Source organism: Salvelinus alpinus, chromosome 6 (genome assembly GCF_045679555.1).
Source record: "Salvelinus alpinus chromosome 6, SLU_Salpinus.1, whole genome shotgun sequence".
NCBI classification, from domain to species: Eukaryota; Metazoa; Chordata; class Actinopteri; order Salmoniformes; family Salmonidae; genus Salvelinus; species Salvelinus alpinus.
This window is the reverse complement of record NC_092091.1, coordinates 41,894,144-41,916,245: the sequence shown is the minus strand read 5'-3', so window position 1 is coordinate 41,916,245 and position 22,102 is coordinate 41,894,144. Positions and strand designations below refer to the sequence as shown.

The 22,102-nt window shown below is 40.8% G+C and overlaps 1 protein-coding gene and 1 long non-coding RNA gene across 2 annotated transcripts; one reads left to right on the top strand and one right to left on the bottom strand.

The window, feature by feature from the left end:
- Positions 1-810: 810 nt before the first annotated feature.
- LOC139577543 (probable proline--tRNA ligase, mitochondrial) lies at positions 811-4,023 on the top strand. The gene is made up of 3 exons (XM_071404592.1): positions 811-910; positions 1,636-2,237; positions 2,374-4,023. Exons 2-3 carry the CDS (start codon positions 1,659-1,661, stop codon positions 3,253-3,255), a joined length of 1,461 nt encoding a protein of 486 aa, XP_071260693.1. The 5' UTR covers positions 811-910; positions 1,636-1,658; the 3' UTR covers positions 3,256-4,023.
- A 4,922-nt stretch (positions 4,024-8,945) lies between these two features.
- LOC139577544 (uncharacterized) lies at positions 8,946-10,845 on the bottom strand. The gene is made up of 3 exons (XR_011675328.1): positions 10,514-10,845; positions 10,057-10,156; positions 8,946-9,112 (listed from the first exon to the last, which is right to left on the bottom strand). It is a non-coding gene; the product is annotated as an uncharacterized lncRNA (long non-coding RNA).
- Positions 10,846-22,102: the final 11,257 nt, after the last annotated feature.

The window sequence follows — 22,102 nt, the reverse complement described above, 5'->3', positions numbered from 1 at the left end:
TTGGTCTCTTTGTTGCTTCAGGGTTATCTTTGCTTCTCTGATTAATGCCATTACTATTCCCTCTGCTAAAATGTACTGGAATGCAGCCCTAGGACAAGTGAACTGGAACAAAGTTTTGTTGTTGTCTGGTAAATATTGTATATCTAATAAGGTGAAAGAAGTATCATACAAACTCATTCATAGAATCTATCCTGTAAAGACCTTTATACACAGATTTAAACCCAGTCTCTTTCACTCCTTATATTCTATGCTTCGGATCTATCATGTCTTTAATATCTCAATGTTCAACGTTTACCCCGAATCCAACAGGCCTATATTATTATAATAATTTTTTTCGTTCTTTGAATTAGTTAATTCTATTCATTTAAATATTTTGATTATTCATATCTTAATTTTTTCATATTTTTATAAATAGATTCGTCACTTCTGATATGTGAGCCGGCTCCAAACGTTCACCTGCAAGAGCCGGCTCTTAGAGCCTACTCGTTCGCGAACGACCAATCACTATTTCAGAGTGGGTTTCTTTAGTTTTGCTGTGGTGGTGGACATTTTGGTGGTCTTACGTCGTCATAAGTACAGACGAAATAGTGGTGTTTATACGGTGTTGTTTTACTTCGTTAGTAAGCTAGCTAGCTATGTTTACACATTTAAAGGCGCAAGAAAGCTCGCTTCAGTCTCTTATTTCATATTACCATAGAAACATACTCCTCCCATAACCTTTTACATTTTAACATCCATTGAAACGGATAAGATCCTGATTGGACATTTTTAGCTAACGATAGCTACTCCAGCACAGTAGGTGGCAGTACACTGTGAATAGTTATCCAGGGAGATCTACATTTCTCATAAGAGGAAGCATGGCTAGCATTGAATCAAAATACTAGCTCATCGTTTCACTTTCTTACACAAGGTGAGTTGCCCGAATTGCTGTAGAGAGCTTAGCTAGCTAAATTGCCTGTTAACTAGCTTTACAGACAGCAACTGTTACACCTGCCTGGCTAACGTTAAGGTTGAATCAAAGATAACGTTACTGGTTTGTGGTTTCCCCTTTTATTTGAACGCATCTAGCTAGCAACCTGGTACTGGCAATGGTTAAATATTTTACCATTGGAGGATGTAATGTTGTTATGGTATTGCATTGCCCAACAAAAGAAGTGTCATGATGTAACTGGGTGGGTATAATTTGTGGTGCGTTCCAACAGGAATCTGTTCCAAAAACTTCGTAAAGCACAAGGTTGCTAACAAACAATGCATACAAAGTAACATGATCAAGTCACCTAGTTAACTAGCTGCCGAATAGGCATCAACTCAACCCGTAGCTTATTATTAATGTTTGTCCATATGCTACCAGAGAAATTTTTCGGAATAAACGTGGTGAGTGAAAACTTAATGAAATAGCCCACTCCCTACTCGGTATCTTATTCGGCCACTATACAACTTTGTATGCGTTGTTTGTTGGCAACCTTGTTATTTACGACGTTTTTGGAACATATTCCTGTTGGAACGTTCCGCAAATTATACCCACCCTATGTAACTTGGCTGACCTTCGGTTTATTTTCTCATAACATCTAAAGGTACTTTTTAAGAGAAATGTCACATCTGTCAAGCAATTATATGTATTTTTCTTAATTCAAGGATATTGACACCAGTCTGCTACAATGGAAGTGCTTACGCATCGCCTTTGGCAGAGAGTATTGCCCCGCCTACCCAGAGCCATGAGCACTCCCTGTAAAAGCAAGTTGAGCTGTGCTGCTGGACATGCCCCAAAGCCAACCCCCACTGACTCCATCTCCCGACCTAGCACACACCTTCCCCTAGTCTCCCGTCTCTTCCAGCCCTCCAACCTGCGTGATGTGGACCAGGAGAAGCGTGCTAAGGGGGATATGACCTGCAAGAGCCAGAGACTGATGCAGCAGGCAGGTCTCATCCACCCCTCCAACCCTGGCTGCTACTACTACCTCCCGGCCACCGTGCGCTCCATGGAGAAGCTGGTGAGGCTGATCGACCAGGAGATGCAGGGAATCGGTGGGCAGAAGCTGGACATGCCCAGCCTGTGTTCGGCAGAGCTGTGGAGACGCAGTGAGCGCTGGGACCTGATGGGGAAAGAGCTGTTCCGCCTGAGGGACCGCCACGGGGCGGAATACTGCCTGGGCCCCACCCATGAGGAGGCTGTGACAGAACTGCTGGCCTCTCAGGGAACCCTGTCCTACAGACAGCTGCCTCTGCTACTCTACCAGGTATAGGATACAGTATGGCACCCAATTAAGCCTGATTAATTAGTTTATTCAGAGTGTGGCTTCTTTCTTCTCTTCATACACTTGGGTTGATATTATAATGGTAATAAACTGATGTGTGTTTCATTTGTATATGCAGATCACCCGCAAGTTCCGTGATGAGCCAAAGCCTCGGTTTGGGCTTCTACGCGGGCGGGAGTTCTACATGAAGGACATGTACACATTTGACATGAGCGAAGAAGCTGCATACCACACATATGAATCTGTGTGTCAGGCTTACACCCGACTTTTCTCTCGGTTAGGCCTGTGCATTGTCCAGGTCCACGCTGATACAGGGAACATCAGAGGTAAACTCTCCCATGAGTTCCAGCTCCCCGCAGACATCGGAGAGGACAGACTACTGGTCTGTGGTAGCTGCTCCTTCTCTGCCAATGTGGAGACCATGGAACCAGGCCGGACAGACTGCCCACAGTGCCAGGAGGGAACGCTGGTGGAGTCTAAGGGCATAGAGGTAGGCCATACGTTCTACCTAGGCACCAAGTACTCCCACATATTCAACGCCGCCTTTAACAACACCCAGAACAAGCCTGCTGTCACTGAGATGGGCTGCTTCGGGCTGGGTGTGACCCGGATCCTCGCTGCTGCCATCGAGGTGATGTCCACGGAGGAGGCTATCCGCTGGCCTGGGCTGCTTGCCCCCTATCAGGTCTGTGTTCTTCCCCCTAAAAGGGGCAGTAAGGTGGATGAGGTGACTGGTTTAGCTGAGGAGCTGGCCCTCACTCTGGGGGAGGCTCTGCCTAGGTTAAGAGGTGAGGTGGTTCTGGATGACCGGACACAGATGACCATTGGTAAGAGGCTGAAGGACGCCAGTCGGCTTGGATACCCGTACGTGGTGGTAGTGGGGCAGAAGGCTGCCGAGGAGACGCCCAGGTTTGAGGTGATCTGTCAGCAGACTGGTGAGACAACGTTCCTCAGTAGGGATGGGCTGGTAGACCTACTCAGATGTGTGGAGACCGTCTGAGTTGGACTGATCTTGACATGGAACTGGACTACTGAGGGCATGACAAAATCTATTCCCCTCAGGAGGCTGAAAAGATTTGGCATGGGTCCTCAGATCCTCAAAAGGTTCTACAGCTGCACAATGGAGAGCATCCTGACCGGTTGCATCACCGCCTGGTATGGCAACTGCTCGGCATCTGACCGTAAGGCGCTACAAAGGGTAGTGCGAACGGCCCAGTACATCACTGGGGCCAAGCTTCCTGCCATCCAGGACCTATATAATAGGCGGTGTCAGAGAAAAGCCCATAAAATTGTCAGAATCCAGTCACCCAAGTTATAGACTGTTTTCTCTGCTACCGCACAGCAAGTGGTACTGGAGCGCCAAGTCTAGGACCGAAGGGCTCCTCAATAGCTTCTACCCCCAAGCCACAAGACTGCTGAACAAGTCATAAAAATCGCCACCGGACAATTTACATTGACCCCCCCCCCCTGTACACTGCTGCTACGCGCTGTTTGTTTGTTACCTATGCATAGTCACATCGTTCCCACCTACATGTACAGATTACCTCAACTAGCCTGTACCCCTGCACACTGACTCGGTACCGGTGCCCCCTGTATATAGCCTCGTTATTCTTATTGTGTTACTTTTTATTTTAGCCTACTTGGTAAATATTTTCTTCTTGAATGGCACTATTGGTTACGGACTTGTAAGTAAGCATTTCACGGTTAAGTCTACACTTGTTGTATTCGGCGCATGTGGCAAATTAAAGTTTGATTTGACTAAACTATTGAACTACGTGGAACTCTATTGCACCTCTGAAATGGGCATTCTTGTGGTTGGGTGGGATGATGACATGTAGCAAGAAGGCTAGTGTTCAACAGGCCTATACCTACTAACACCAATCTTTGTCTGATATGGACTGAAATTAAATCTATTGTTACACTGAGATGGACATGCAGGTGGTTGGGTAGGTTGGAATAGGAGACAATAAATATATGGTTCAGTAGCCATATAGTTGTCTGTCGTGAAAAATATAGTTTATTGATCTCTCCACTCGAGTCAGATGCACACGTTGCTACAGAACAATCTCAATCAAATTTCTGTTCCCTCTACGGAAGCATTTTGATGTGGCACCGCAACATTCACGTGTAAGCAACTTGTATGATTTTGTTCTGCATCTTTTCATACGTGTCGCTTCAGTAGTCAATACTAAGAAACTGTAATTCAACAACTAGTTTAATCTAAACACATCCACCTTATTTTGGAACAAATATGGCTTCACTAGCACAACAGCGCGATGATAGCGACGATGGCATGGATGACTTTATGAAGAAATGATATACCATTATGTGCATTGCTACTAAGTAAACCTCCAATTGGTCCTCACTATTCCACCCGCTAAAACTCCCAGTGACCGGCAGACTACCCCCGACCACCCCGGATCCCATGGCCCCCGAGAGCACGGGACCCATCCTTTGAAAAGAGCACATAGCTAGTGCCACCCACAGAATAGAAGCAGATCAGCCGCCAAAAGCATTTCCATCGCCCTCATTTAACAATTCATATTTGTAATAACGTAGGTAGTTTATGCAAAGGATTGTTACTACTTACCAGTATTGCCGTTCCAAAAATTACATTTTGGCAAGCAATTATTATTTTAGCGAACAATTGTTGTTTCATCCTATATTGTCCTTAACATCTTTACTCCCTAGCAACAGTTGTGGGATGCACACACACACACATACAAAAAAACACACTCAACCCCTTTCCTCCACAAACAACCATACACTCAGATGCTCAACAGTTGTTCCATCCTAGAGCCCAACTCAAGAAAGGCCTAGATTTACGAATGCATATACAGTTGCAGCTGTATGAGAAGGCATGAGAGTCTTGGCAAAGAGCCCTTTGACTTGGCACATACGCTGAGATGAGGAACAGTGTGCAGATCCTCCAAATGTCAATAAACTTGATAATCTATCTCTCAACACTGATAATATTTTTTTGTTGTATTACGATCTGTACAGTATAGATTGGGAGTATTTTTTTTTATTCTTATGATAACACCAGTTGTTTTCTCAACCATTTAAGTGTGAGTCCTCTTCTCACCACCAGAGGGTGAACATGCATTAACATACTGTTTGACAAACTCAGATTGACTGTGTTCTGTGTTGACACAATAATGTTGATGTAAAACGGAAACATCTGACTATAGCGATGAATTAATGTTAAATGTGATAAAATAGTTTCGAATATATTTTGGAAGTTCTCTTTTATCCTCTAATTGCTTCAAGAGCAGGAATTGTGATCTTTGCGAACCCTTTGAGACAATAGTACCATTTCTAAGAGGCCAAGGTTGTAAAGTGTGTTAACAGACATCACATCAGAGCCCTTTCTCTCCTGGTCAGACAATTTATCTTTAGTCAGACTCCCTCCACCTCTACTGCCAAATAGATATTATGCTTACTTCAGCTGGAAAATCTGAGTCTATTGTGTTTTTTCCATCTTATTTTTGCCTTCCTTTTTCTGTTCTTTTTCCCTCATAAATTACTTTAACAGGAGGGAACCCACCATTGTGCTGTCTGCAGCTGCTTGGTGATGTCACCAGCCCAGAACAAGGACCAGGGAGAACACCAAGGTTAGTGTTGATGGAGAGAAAATCTCAATTGCATACTCGTGTCCTCTCTCCTCGCCTCCATCTCAAAACCCATTGGATGAGAAAGTCCCCTCCAATGGTTTTGACAAGGAGGCGAGGACTCAAGGTGTATGCCATTGAGATTCAGAGAGAAGGAGGGAAGAGGGAAAGAAGGGATGGGGAAGGAGGGGAACACACGTCCCACTGGGCACAGACGTCTATTCCACATTGGTTCAATGTAATTTCTTTGAAATTACGTGGAAATAACGTTGTTCAACCAGTGTTTGCCCAGAGGGATGTGTGCATGAAGTCATTCTGAAGTCAGTTTGATCCTTAGTCTGTCATGTAACTGGAGTCAGGGTTTCATGGGGATCGTTTGTGTACTGTAGCGATCTGCTGTAAATTACCTGTTATTAGTCTGTTGAACAGATGTGCATGAAGTCATTTCTGTTCCTTACTTAGTCATGTAATCTGACAGAGTCAGTTTTCTTGGGTTTCTAAATGTATGTCTGTGTTATACAGTTGTAAAACCTCAAAGGTACAGTTTTTTGGTGGGCAGATTTGTAACTGTGACGGTGTGGGGTTGAATTATACACTTTTACATTTTCTAATTTCTTTGTACTTTCCATTTGTATTCACCCATCAAGTGCCAGTGCAATTACTAAAATTGCACATTATAGTTTTTGAGTAATCAGTACAGTTTTAACATGAGATTTTCTACTTCATCAGCCCCAAAGAGGCCTCCTACAAACCTAGACAAATGGGAATGGCGGAGGATAGGAGAGATGTTAACCCAGCGTTTCCTAAACTCGGTCCTCGGGATCCCAAGGGGTGCACGTTTTGGATTTTGCCCTAGCACTACACAGCTGATTCAAATAGTCAACGCTTGATGATTAGTTGATTCTTTCAATCAGCTGTTTAGTCCTAGGGCAATAACCAAATCGTCCACCCATTGGAGTCCAGAGGACCGAGTTTGGGAAACCCTGTGTTGACCCCTAATAATCCCAAGAGACTTTCCCAGTATTGGAGGATTATGACACGTGTCCAACATACTGTAAATGTTAAAGGCCGGTGTTGGGAAACTAAGGCCCAGTTATCAATCGTATTAATAACTAGGTCTGTCCTGACTCCTGACACACACACAGCTCTCCAGAGGCACTGTTTGACTGCAGATTAGAGATCTAAAGGTCTCTCTAGTGCCAACTGGCTTTCTGCCTGTTAGTGGACTGGACCTTTAAGTATGAGACTACCTAAACATGTCCATTAAGAAAGGCGTGTTATCACTTTCCATTGCAAAACATTTTGCTATGGTGTGCTCTAATGAATACGACCCTGTTGAGTGTGTAGGCACTAAACTGCCTAAACACCTCACCCATAAAATGTTGGACAGTGGGTGTTGTAGGAAGATATGTAGCTATAGCTAGTGGCATGAAGTCATCTGGCCAGCAGCTGTCTGTGTGTGTTTACACAAATACTGTACATTTGTGTGAGTGCACACATTCTTGTGATTGTGAGATAGATGTGATTTGATGGTCCAATTTAGCAGAATGGCATATCAGATGGTGAAGAGAAAGATCAAGATAAACCAGATGAATGACTGAGTCAGTCTTAAATTACATTGACATACTGTATGTCCCACTAGATTAGACCCAGATCACCCTCTCTCCCACACTGCATCAAATTGCTGTACATTTTCAATAAAACAATTACAGTTAGCTACTGTAATTTGTTTGTTAACATATTTTGAGGTGTGCCTTGTAAATGGCTAGCTATATTTGTTTCACCCGTTAGTGAGAATGCTGTACCAATTTAACTGATATGTGATAGTAGTGCCTAATCAGGTTAATGTGTAAATGCGACAGATCAGTGTGGCAGCAAGTCTTAAATCTTTACTGGTTGAGTATTTTGCCAAGTCCATTTGGTGAGCTTTGCCTTGTAATCACGGCCAGTTTGGAAGCCTTTGTTTAGGCCTGTAGCAGTACAATTGATATAAAACACCCAATATTCATAAATATGCTGTAATATACAAATACCTAGCAGCCAACCTGCTTGCACCAATCCCATGTATTAAAGTAAAATAGCAATATTACGATTACAGTAGCATTTACTTTCTTACAGTATAGTAGTCAAATTTTGCGATATTATACTGTGTCTTTGCTCTGATATTACAGTAACAGCAAGCTGGTGGTAAGTTACCGTGAATATTGCAGTAACATACTTTGCACTAGCCAGAGATGTATCAAAAGGTATCTTGTTACAAACACAAAATGCCTTGAAGACCAATGTGTCCTTAACGACAACAACATTCTCTATGTTGTTATGTTGCAAATAAAAAAGTCATTTTTCAACTAGTTTGTGACCAGAATAAGAAGTCATACTGATGTCTTTTCAACCAGGTTTTGCCCGCTGGGATGTATTTGATGAAGGTATTTCAATAGTTTCAATACCCTATTTTGTCATTTGTATTTCATTGGCCTGAAGTACAATTAATGTATTTTGTAATAATAAAATAAAATTGCAAGTAGCCTGTTTAACTACAACAACATTCTCAGTAACGGTTACATAAACGTTCTAGTTGCTTTGACTGTGATATTTTTCTTTTTTGTGACTATGTGTCATGAAAAGCCAGAAAACTCATTAGAATAATACCCAGCAGTGTGATTTGCAAGTGATCATTTTTACATTTCGGTCATTTAGCTTGTCCAGAATGACTTAAATGTAAAAATGAACACTTGCAAATCACACTGCTGGGTATTATTCTAATGAGTTTTCTGGCTTTTCATGACACATACTGGAAGCATAAAAAGAGAAGAAAATAAATTAACAATTGGCATAATGTGGGCATGCAGGACACGACAGAACATTAACATATATTTGATGGTCAGAATCTACTAAAAATGTCTCATTGTCTATGTCAAATGTCTCAACTGCTCAGATTTACTTACCAACTACAACGGAGCACACGAGTGGTAGCAAAGGCATGTTTGCTCCTCTGTCCCTTATATTACAGTGGGACATTAACTAATTGGTCATCAATCTCAAACATTTTAAGAAAGAGGATATCAAAATTAGACAGTAGTTGGATAATGTTTTTTTTTTTTTTAATTCATCTCTAAATGGTAAAGTTTTGCTTAATCCTAATAAATGTGGTAATATTCAAACAACATTTTTATAATCAGCACCGTCCATAATCCTGAGAAGATTGACCCGGACAGAGGTTCCTCCAATTGAGGACAGCTTGGCAGTCTTAAAAGAAAAGTAAATGCAAAAATGTAAGTGTAAAGAGGCAATAAAGAGACAATAAAATTAGATATTTTTAAAAAGTTGTCTGTCATATCATTCCTGCAACAAACATTGTTAGAAAACTGTTTTTGTCAAATCTCTTCCTCTTCTCTGCAACTGCACACGTGTTTGAGGGACATGGAGAATGAGCAAGAGAGAAATGATTCACCAAGGGAGGTGTCTGTTGAATGGGTTTGAACCTGGAAAAAAAAGGCGAGTTAAAATCCTTTTTTATTTGCTTTACAAACGTATATTATTTAAAGTGGTGCTGTTTCAATTGGATCTAGTTACACTACACTCTTAGAAAAAATGGTTCCAAAATGGTTATTCGGCTGTCCCCATAGTTCTACCCAGAACCAAAAAGGGTTCTCCTATGCGGACAGCGGATGAACCTTTTTAGGTTCTTGATAGCAAGAAAGGTGCTAAGAGTGTAAGATCAGGCAATCATGGGCAGCTGAATATCATGTATCTTGAGGAATCCAGTCTGTGACCTGATGCAGAGAAAAAACATTAATGATCATCAGCATAGCTAGTACAAACCTAGCTCTTACAAAGCTAGTTAGAAGGAATCAATACACATTGAAGATAAAAAAAAACAACATTTTGCACACTAAACTTAGTCAATACTATGGATTTAAGGAGGGATGGTTATGCTCTCTCCTTTCCCTGCGATATGGCGGAATAGGTCACTGGTAACTTGGCCAAGTACTGCTATAGAGGCCATGCATGAGGTCATTGACATGTTTCAAGAACTGTAAGGAAAGAAACAAATCATGATTAACCATTACCTAAGGTCTTTACTAAGTCAGACGTAGCATAGCAAGGACATTGACTATGCTGCCCCTCAGCAATCTGGTAGTCAGGCTGACATTCAGAGAGATATAGACAGCAAAATATAGGCTATTTACATTTCTTAGTCAGCAGGCTGGATAACTACTGTACTCCTTCCATTTGTTCCCTCCTCCCATTTGTTCCCTCCTCCAATCTTACATCCAAGCTAGAAGATCCCTGGGGAAAAAAGAATTGAAATTGAAAAAAGCAGTTGAGAGTTGTAACGTTAGAATGAATGTTGATGGGGAGCAGGGACAGGCAAAATGTATTAGATTATCAAATACAAAATACACAAAAGTATAAGGATCCAACCATCTCCCTCTCTCTCTCTCTCTCTCGCTTGCTCATTTACACACAAAACTAATAAATCCAAATCAATGAATCAATGTTTTTCTCTCCATCCAGCCATATTTATCTCTCTCTCTCACACACACATACACATTTACTGTCATTAACTAAACAGATATCAACATTTCAAAACGTTAGCTAGCTAGCTACAACCAATGACTACAACAGGTAAAATTGAAAACGTACTATGTCCATGGAGGATTAGCCAGTGGGCTAACGTTAGCTAGCTAAAATTAGCCAGCTAAGTTAGCTAGCTAGAAACATTTTCCTTGACGTTCTTCTCCCCAACAAACCACCGCTTTACGTACAAAAGTAAAACAAGAATGAAGGAGAACAGGGACTACCACTTAGCAGTCAAATCTTTTCGAAGTTTAGAGAAATTGTCATTGTTTTCCAGCACTGTTGTTGTGTAGCCTACTGGGCGCTCTGTCCAAACTGTTGTATGGTGTTTTGACCGGTGCACTTGAACAAGCAGGCTGCCTGCACACAGAGATCTAATTGCTCCGTGTGAAGAACCGATTCCAATCCAAGTTTTAGCTGGAGCTGATATGCCTACCTCCTTATTTAGCTACCGAAATAAAAATACAATTACTACACACATTATGTTAGTTGCTAAAAGTTTTAAGGGAAAATATAATGGTAATATTTAATGTAAAATTCAGGTGTAATAATTTTTCAATAATTATTGATGGAAATACATGCGATTAAAAATTGGGTTCTGTAAATCCTGGTGGACTGTAATAGGATATTGAAATAAATTACATACTGAAGGCCTACGTGTTATTTGTCAAATTCTCAAAACAAATTGAGTTAGTCATAATAGAACATCAAACAAGCATTCAGTGGAACAGAAGAAAATGTGCAGCACAATAAACAGTGCAGTTAGCTAACACAGACGCAAGATTACCATGAGAAGCAAACACACACAGCAAGCTACCAGATACCATTAACTAAACAACCATTATTTCATTGTCCTGCAGTTTTATTGTGTATGTTTATCTTACATGCTGGTAGCCTCGAACAAATGTTATGCAAGTGAATGTGCACTTTGCAATTGGGTGGACTGCAACTACGAAAAACACTGCCATAGCCTGTAGTAAAAGCAAAAGCATTTATAGCATCGGAGAGACTCTAAATTAGGGACCATCTCTGATCACTATAGGACCTCAGAGACTGTCACAGATTTGAGCTTTTATTGACCTAGCAAATTCGATGACTTGGAGGTGAAATATATCAAATTCATTCATTTTTTGAAATTGGTATTTCATCACCTGCCGAATAAAAACCTCAAATGGCCCTACTCCTGAAAAAGTTAAACAGCCAGACAGGGCCGGTTCTAGCCTTTAGGGGACCCTAAGTGAGATTTGGTTGGGAGGCCTGTCATGCCAAATAACGTCCCCCTCTAAGTCACAATGGGATTCAATGAGTTCTACCTTCTGTTGCTAGGGCTGTTGCTAGAACTTGCAACATTCTGACCGGATTACATAATGAACCAAAGTGTCCGTTGCTATGCTGGTTGCTTGGCTCTATTTTACCTCATAGCGGTTGCAAAGGAAGGAGGATGCGGGCAGTTCTAGTTCTATTTCACCACATAAACGCTCGCTCAGTCCGCGCAAAATTATTACCTCAGAATTGCTCTCCAAGGACGGTGTTTTCGACAGTGACAACCTGCCTACTACCTGCTGCTTCAGAGGGCTGAAACGACTGGAAAGATAACACTTTCTTTACCATGTATTTGTCTTTATATAAGTCCATATTGTTAAATAGGAATAAATAATTGAACCTATATGGGATCGGTTTTTGACCAGGTTAAAATGATTGCCCGCTGTTCATTTATTTTCTTGCCCTCCAAGAGATATGTAAGAAATGTATTTGTAACATGACATATAATTGCATGTATTCCTGTCATCAATCAAGATGAGACTGAACATGGACAAGGCGCAGGAGAAACAAAAGGAGAGCTACCGGAGCAGAATCAAGAAGGGGACCAAGTGCTACGACATCCGAGCGAATGAATGGTTTGGAAGGAGGACGAAAGGAAGGCGACACCTGGGAAACACTGCTGCTTTTTCTCTCCTAGCTGAGGTCACCATCTGTTAAAGTGAATATAAAAGATCTTGATAAAAACTATTTGCATTTGCACACAAAATAACCTGGAGCTAGTTTTAGTTTCCCTAACACTGATATTTTTCTCTTTGTCTTCCTACAGTTCTACAGTTGGAGCAGTGGGACGGTCGACCACTGGAAGCACTGACGCCCTACACTTCGGTGAAGCCCAATAGACAAAGTATGTTAAGCTTTGGTTGACATTTGAGAAAGCAAGAAATGGTAGTTATGTTAAGCTTATAAAAATGTACCTCTTCAATGTACCTCTCCAAATGACTTTAGGACCATCGACTGTCCGAGCCCCCCAGGAGGTAACCCATCCACCAGAACCAGTGAGTTTGGATCAGTCTGATTCTCTGTGCTCTGAGTCGGAGGGGGGACCAGCTTGAGGTAGGCTATACCTTCCAAATGTGTTGAAAAGTACATATCTACCATTTATAACACTGCACTAATCCATCACATTTTCTCACAGTAAAGTGTAACCTGTGTGTTTGCTTGTTTACGTATCTGTTTCCTACCCTGTTCCATTTAACTCTGCTCCTGTTCTCCAGGACCTAGGGGTTCTGCCCAACACCCAGACGTGAATCCACCTGATGTCCTCCATTACCAACCACCCTCCAACTTTTCATTACATCATCTACAGCTACTGTTGTTGTCATTATCTGCTAAGAAAGAGCAAGAAAACTATCATACTGGGCACATAAAATGTGAGATACACAAATGAACTAAAAACACTAGCACTGCAAACACTCAGAACAAAGAGAGCAGCCGTGCCTGGACTTTGCAGTCTCCCTCTTCAAGTCCCCCTTCTGAGACTGACTGCCTGTGGAGAACAAGTGACAGGCAGAACCTCCCACCCACACAGCAACCACCTCCTCTATATTCCACACAGCAGAATTCAGTATTTTAGTCCACGATTGCCATGTGAGTGCACAGCAAATCTGTGAAAAAATATTAATGACATAACTGCACCAAAAACAATCAAAGTTTATGTATTAAATATTTTAAATATTGCCAGGTTGGTTCTCACAGCTGTTTCACAAGGTGTTCATTATTGTAAGTTGTAAAGTATCCTTTGATGGTATTTATTTGTTCCACATTATTCCTTGTTGTAGCCTAGAACCTACAATAGATACATACTGTATATATTCAACCACAAGGGTCTAATAATGAGCTATGCCAGACAGGAAAAAATGATCATAATAGAGGACTACTGAAATGATAGTATTTCAGTGTAGATAAGGGAAGGACAGGTTAAAATAAAAACATGACAGCCAGACAAGCCAATGTATGAATCAAATGGATTTGCATATGAATGGAGTGGAAATTAGCTGACTTCCTGATCTGTAAGGTAAGTAACTTTAATATATCAAAAAGATTACACATATTCTTTGCCATTTCTGAAACGTAGCAATGTTTAAGATATGGATTTCATGTTGTAAGGTTAACAAGGAACCCAAAAGTTGTTCGAATTAATGTTTTCATTTTGTTAGCTCAACAAAACTTGTTAAACAGTGAAATTGTTGCGGAAATCAGCCTTGTTTGCATAGCGATGATGAAAAGAACGTAATTTAGGCTGAAATGATCTCCAAAATTCTAATCATTAGGTCATCCCACAACGGACGCTGAACAGTTTATCCAATCCCATTGTGACGTAGAGGGGGACACTATTTGGCCGGGGGACATTATTTGGCATGACAGGCCCCCCACCTCGCTACAAAACATTTTACTGGCCCCCCTCTTGACAGTGGAGAGAAAATGTCATGTTTTAAAATACATTTCCTGCAATTCTACACATTTTGCCGTGGGGCGTAGAGAATGTTACAGTTTTAAAGGTACAGTGCAGTCAAAAACTATTTATTTCCACACTATGAGGTTAGAATAATACTGTGAAATTGTGAACATGATAATGCCATCTTAGTGTAAAAGCTGTTTGAAAAGGCCGCCTAAAATGTCATCCTGTTTTGGAGTGATGGAGTTTTGGCCTTCCGTGGTGACATCACCATGCGGTAAAGTAGTTCATAGACCAATAAGAAAGAGAGTTCCAAACCTTTCTGCAATAACAGCTAATTATTTGTTTTCCCCTGCCCACTCAGACCACTCCCAGACAGTCCTAGCAAAATTATTGCTTGAGGAATTGCTCTTTGCTAAGAAGTGTTATTTGTTTATTTTTGAATTATTTTAATTGAAAACAATCACAGTAAGGTACTTAATTGAGTAACAGTGACTAACGAAATCAATGGGGGGGCCACTGGAGGTCAGGGCCCCTGTGCACGTGCCCGGTCGGTATTCCACCACGACTACTAATCTAAAAATTGTTAGCTGACATGGCTAATTGAATCACTGTCAGTGTATGACATAACAAGAGAAAAACTGCTAATGCACAACCAAACTTCGAAAATTGCACCTGGTGCATTCTAGTAGTATTATTCTCAATAGTAAATTGAGATCCCGACAGTTCCCAAAAAATAGGCCCGCGTTCAGCGTGTTGACTGGGTACAGTATGCCACAAGACCCTAAACCGCTTTGGTGTGCTCTGCCAGGTGTTGTTTGCCAAGTGTGCTAAGCTGAATCATGCAAACCCTGCTGAAAAAAGAACATTACTCCAATTTGTATTATTGTAATGGTTTTATTGTCTTTACATGCAATGGGTGGATTGCCAACAAACACTATGCACATGTTTATATAGATTGGCGTCTATTAATTGATTAGCACTTAGATAACTGGTCAGTAGTTCAATCAGATTTCAACCCAAAAAACTGATATCAACCAATGTCAAAAAGACTAACTGAAAAATATATCATAATATGGTTGTAATCTGGTTATAAGACGTCCCGACCAGATTTCATCCGATAAAATACGTCTTTATCACATCGTATGCCTACTGGGATGTAACAAAAACAGGGGTGCAACTTTCACTGGGGATAGGGGGATCATGACAGAAATGATCTGTTAATATGAAACCCATCCAATTGCCTAGCTAGAGCTTCACTGGTGCTGCTGCCACTGAACAGATAAATCTCTTCTAGAAAAGTAGGCTATCAACATCAGCCATGTAAGAAGGCTTTTAAGTAGGCTATTACGTCCAACCAGCTCTCACAGTCTCACGTCAGAATTAGACGTTCATCCATGTTTCTCAAACATCAAAAATATACGTATTTCTAAATGTTTAATTCTAGGCAATAACTCAAAATGTTCAAGGTTAGGCATAACCTCCGAATTGATAAGGAGTGAGATGGGCTTAAAATATTAAAATAACTTTCTATTGCTGGATTTGAATTTGCAACCTTTGGAATCAAAGGTAGATACTGATGCCCAACCGTATTCCCTATCCTCAACATCCTAGCAAAACCAAAACCAACTTGAAGGTAACATTGCTCATTGTTGCCCCTAGTGGCCGGTTTTCACGTCATCTCACGACGTTCTCAGACATGGATGGACGTCGAATACTGTCTTGTATCACGGGTGAACTGGCTAATTACGTCGGTGTTAAAGTGTTCTATTACTGTAGGCATATTGTCCGGCACAATGGAAGCTTCATAATACCTATAACACCTAGCAGTAAAACCTGGTAACGGTTCCAATCGTTTTTTCTCCATTAATTTTTGCATCTGGGATTTTAGAACTACTTCATATTAGGTCTGTGTTTAGTGTAGGAGAGAAGACCTCCGCAAGACTACAAATTCCTGCAGGAAGCTCCTTCATGTCATCTCTAGCCAACACTGACAGCTGCCATTCACCAGTGCGGTCGGAGGCCGTGTCCAATCCATGAACTCCAGTTTGGTCAGAGCCAACATGAGGGATAAAGTTTATCCTGTGTTGGTGAGTTTAGCTATTAAGTTTGAGCATTTTAGCAATACAATGTTCTATACAGCTGTCAACATTCTACAAGGAAAAAGCCACTTAATCAATTATATAATCATTAACCAGATTACCCCGGATACCAGACTTAGATGAGTGATAACTCAGTTGTAGAATGTTGTCATTGAGGAGAATTAATCAAAAAATCTATTGACATTCGGACTCGGCCTGGAATCAAAATGAATGACTGCCCATTATTGGCCCAAGTACATCGGGTCGTTTCCGTCTACTGGAATTCAGCCGACTCCCCCCAGAAGCCGAATCCCCCCAGAAGCGGCCAGATGCAATTTTAAATACATTTATACAAAATTACCCGATTTAGTAATTTTAAATATTACTATTATACATTTTATACATAGACATTTTTTACCCCCTTTTCATCATATCCAATTGTCTTGTCTCATCGCTGCAACTCACGTACGGCCTCGGGAGAGGCGAAGGTTGAGAACCGTGCGTCCTCTGAAACCCAACCCTACCAAGTCGCACTGCTTCTTGACACAATGCACGCTGAACCCGGAAGCCAACCGCACCAATGTGTTGGAGGAAACACTGTACACCTGGTGACCGTGTCAGCGTGCATGTGCCTGACCCGCCACAGGAGTCGCTACAGCGCGATGGGACAAGTACATCATGGCCGGCCAAACCCTCCCCTAACCCGAACGGCGCTGGGCTAATTGTGCATCACCTCATGGGTCTCCTTGTCGCGGCCGGCACGGGTATCGAACCAGCATCTGTAGCAATGCAGTTTGCACTGCGATGCAGTGTCTTAGACCACCGTGCCACTCAGGAGGCCCCATCCACAAAGTTTTTAATGCTTATCAATTTGCCTTGCACAAAGTATCAAAATACTAAACTACTACTTAAACAGGACTCTTAAACAATTTAATTTAAATGTTAATTTTTATCACGGAAACAATGAGAAAATATGGATAAATAAATAAATAATGAAATGTTAATTATATAAAGCAGCCCGTGTAATCATCTGCCAGAGAGTAGCCACAATCGGCCGAGGCCCAAGTAATACATTAGGGCCAGATAACTTACACCAGAATCGGCCCGAGCTCAATCCCCGCATCCTAGCCATAGGTAATACTGCCGACGGTGGCCAAGACTCGGGCCACATGACGTCGGCCGAGTCTGACTCTCAGCCGAGTGCCCCGACTCTCAGCCGGAATCGGCCCAGATCCAGATGTGCTAGCTGGGTTCAGATCTACGGAGAGACCTAAGGTTAGCTAGTTCGGCTACACGGCCAGATGGTAATTCTAGTAATTAAATGTTTTTAAGGTAGCTAGCTAGGTAATTTGAAAAATTCTAAACAAGAATACACAAAAGAAATACACGATATCAAACTAAAAAGGCTATAAAAGCTACTTGACAGGTTACTGCATGGTGAAGCTTGCGACAGGATGTGTAGTTCTGTATGATAGCCACATTAGTGGCTAATTAGTGTTTCATTTTTGTGGGACAATTACAGACAAATATATTGATATAAGTTACCTTGTCCGAGAGAGATTTGCACGGTTATCAATACGTCACTCCAGGGTAAGCCTATACGAAACACAGACCTTATATGAAGTAGTTACAAATTCCAGACGCAAAAATGAATGGTGAAAAAACGATTGGAACCACTTCCGGGTTTTACCGCTAGGTTTTATGGATATTAGGACTCATACTGTGGTACTCAATAAAGATGTTTTACAGTAGGCTACTTATGGCAGTTAACTTGTGCGCTCCCTTCCCTCTGCGGCTGTCTCTGTCATCATGCAGGTGGAATCTGGACTCCTGGATTCAGCTCTCCGTTGCATATTTCATGAATAGCCTAACTAATTACTAGCCTTACCTATAAAGGACTATTCCTTAATGAGAACTGAAGCAAAACCAATCGTCTGGACTCCAGATAAATGTATGCTATTATTTCATAGGTTTATGCGACTGTTTTTTCTGAGGAAGCTTCACATTATTATAGATATACCTCCACCGAGAAGCAATGTACTTTTTGATCAATTCCAGTGGGAATTTAACATAATACAGTCCAGTGAAAGTGTATTTATTTCAGCTGATGGGCACATCAATTCAACCCACTAAGCAATTGACTTCAGGCAACGTCTTTTGGCCGTATTTTTGGGTGTGATTAGGACCGGCCTTGATTTAGGCCAAATATATATGTCTGTGTTTCACAAGTTTGGACAGCACAGTACAGTACAGTAGAGAACAGCAGATTACAGTACATTAAAGAAAAGTATAGAGTATAGTACAGTAGAGCACAGAGTACCGTAAAGAAACGTAAAGTAGACTGTACTGTACTCTTCTGAACTAAACTGTACTGTACTAAATTAAACTCTACTATACTGTACCATACTGTGCTCTAATGAATAAAACTACTGTCCTGTACCGTATCATACAGTGGTTCTTCCTGTAAAAGTTGCGTCATACTGCATCACACTTTGCGGGCTGCCGCAGAATTCTATGGCACATTATTTAATTGTCAGCCATCGTTGCCATTAATGCTAGTTTGTGCTAGTGTGACCATCAGAGGGCATCTTTGAGAATCATTTAATCGTCTTCAATATTGGCTGTACTAGAAAATGTAAGACCTTTTTTTGTAAGAATGGGATTGATTTTAAGGGATTGATTTTAAGAAATGTAGCTTAATTAATTAGATTAATATTATGGTGTTTCTATTCCACGAAAAACGAACCCCTCAGGGTTTCCGTTAGGAAAATATGGCGCTGTATAACGTGACGGTAGGGGGTAGGCTACAGTACTAAGAGCATAACATTTCCACACCCTAATTGTAGTCTAACCAAAACCCAAACGGAGATTCAGTGAAAATAAAATATCATTGATTTATCAAGACCAGTCCCCATGCTTGTCTCAGAGCAGCACGAAACGGTGCTGAAATAGTTGACCACACGCAGGTAGGCTATTGCTTCAAATCATATTGCTTCTAACTTCAATATGCTTTTTAAATAAATAAGACCTACACCACTTTTAACAGCATATTACTCAACACTAGTGAGACTCATGTCGCCTACGGTAGGCCTACAGTATATGTACAAATATTTTTTTCAAGGGCGTGACTCTCCGCCAATAATTACGTTTAGAGAATGGAGGATTCTAAATTAATATCTAAGGGGAATTATTCCTAAGGGCAAATCTGATCTGTGACAACATCTGAGGCGCTTTTATATCATTCTAAATGAATTACTAATAATAATCACTTTGTTTAAAAAATGACGATATTTTGGAGATGATTTCATTTTCAAATAACCGAAAGTGAGCGATTGTAATCTGAATAAAGGCCAAAATAATATTTATAAAAGCCAAAATATTTATTTCTGTTTTTAGAGGGAGAGAAACCAAAGCCCACCGTGCCTATTTTTTGGAAAAGGACATCCCTGCCGGCCAAACCCTCCCCTAACCTGGACAATTGTGCACTGCCCTATGGGACTCCCAAACATGGTCAGATATAACACAGCCTGGATTCAAACCAGGAACTGTAGTGACGCCTCTTGCACTGAGATGCAGTGCTTAGACCACTGCACCAATCAGGAGCCATGACTAATATGACCAGTATATATTGTCCTGCTAACAGCACCTCCTAGCAATGTTTTTTTCAGAATTCACAGCCTGCTATGCTTGTGAAAAACAGGGTTAATAATAATAATAATACTTTTCCCCCCTTCCACTTGTTAAAGGTTCCAATTGATAAAGTTTTTTTAATCAACTAGTATATTTGAGTTTAACCACAATATTTGTTTATTATTTGTTCTGTCTTTTCTAGTGGATTAAACTGAAATTGCAACCAACTTTCTATGGCTTGTTTAAAAAATAACGATATTTTGGAGATGATTTCGTTTTCAAATAACCGAAAGTGAGCGAGAAAAAGGCCATTCTTAAACATGAGGTGAGACATTCTTACTAATAGTGTAAATAAAGCCAGTTTGTTATTTAGAATTATTTCTGTTTTTAGAAGGAGAGAAACCAAAAGCCCGTCGCCACATAAACCTTTTTTGTAAGAACATAGTATATGGGATTGATTTGAAGAAATGTAGCTTCATTAATTTGGTTAATATTATGGTGTTTCTATTCCAAGAAAAACTTAAAACGAAACCCTCAGGTTTCCGTTAGGAAAATATAACGCTGTACAACGTGACCTTTAGGCAAGTCAGTTAAGAAAAAAATCTTATTTACAATGATGGACTACACTGGCCAAACCTGGACAATGCTGGGCCAATTGTGCCGCCCTAAGGGACTCCCAATCATGCCCGGTTGTGATACAGCCAACCTAACTAAGACATACATTTTACGATACAATTCTCCCCATACGCTCCTTCTTGGCAAGAGTCCATTGTCCTGCTAATAGCCCATTATGGCGCTGTACAACGTGACCGGTCGGGAGTAGGCTACAGTACTACAGTAAGACCAAAATAATCCTAACATTTCCACACCCTAATTGTAGTCAAAACCTTTACCCAAACGGAGATTCAGTGAAAATAAAAATCTGGTTGATTTATCAAGACCAGTCCCCATGCTTGTCTCAGAACAGCGCTGTCTTGACCTCTGAATGCTGTCTGTTCCTCCTTCCACTTGCCTCTTCCAATTATTTTGAAAGAGTATTTTCCAGTAAGCAACAATTTGTTTACCTTCATTAGCCTACTTTGTTCCAATATTTCTGTCATTCAGGGATATTTATTCCCATAGTAATTCGTTATGGATCCATATGGAAAATGACATTCGCAAGAGACGGTGGTAATATTTTTCCTTTCAGAGACATGGTGTCCAAGTCAGGATAACCAAAACATTTCTTTATTAAAGACTATCGGAAAGAGTCTTTGTCCTTATTTATTTTGATCCAAAGCAATGAATGAGTGAGTCACTCAGCTTTATGTAAGTGCCAAGGCTATTACTGCACCATCAACTTGATTATTTAGCAGACATCACTTGCTTATATTCAGTCAACACATAAGAATATCGTGGAATATAATTGAACATTTTAGTTTCTCTTAGTATAAAAACCTAAGTGTTACAACAGTTTTAGTAAGTAATACTGATGAGTAGAAACAAAAAGAAATGTGTATTTTTCCTGGGGTGCGCGTGCAGGACAGAGGAATAGCAATTCTTACACTATTGTTCTAAATTCAATCACCTTATTCATCCTCATCATTCAGTTCATTGAAATTACATTTTGAAGTTGTGCACAATTATCAGTTTCCATTTGGTTTATGTCGCCCATTCATTGTCAGTTAGTGACATATTATTTGGGACCCAAAAACATAATCAGTGCTCTAACTCCCCCTTGCGGTGGTCTGGAGCAATGAAGCAGTGACGCAGGGTACCGTACTAAACCACAAATTACCTCTGAATCCCGCAGCATAATCTCAAAACTTTTAGTTGAGCAACCACTGTACCGTATTGTACTGTACATTGTCTTCTGTGTTCTACTATGCTCTACTGTACTAAACTGTGCCGTACTGTACAGTGATGTTCCAACTTGTGAAACATAGCCGAGGTCTATGATTAGTTCAGATTTGGATCTGGTCCGCAACAACCAAATTTGTACTTGTTTGGAGGCGGAACTCATTAGAATAATACCCAGCATGCTTTGCAAGCAACAACAAAAACACATTTAGATTTTTGTCATTCAGCAGACACTCTTGTCCAGAGTGCCTTACAGTCAGTGCATTCAACTAAGCTAAATAAGTATCAACATTTCAGCCATAGCAAGAAAAAAAATATCTGTAACCGTTACTCAGAATATTATAATATTATTGTAGTTGAAATGGTCTGTTAGGTTTACTGTGTTGT

Coding starts and splice junctions, on each gene's coding strand:
- LOC139577543 (XM_071404592.1), top strand. CDS start 1,659: ATGGAAGTGCTTACGCATCGCCTTTGGCAGAGAGTATTGCCCCGCCTA. Junction 2,238..2,373: donor TGCCTCTGCTACTCTACCAG/GTATAGGATACA, acceptor TTGTATATGCAG/ATCACCCGCAAGTTCCGTGA.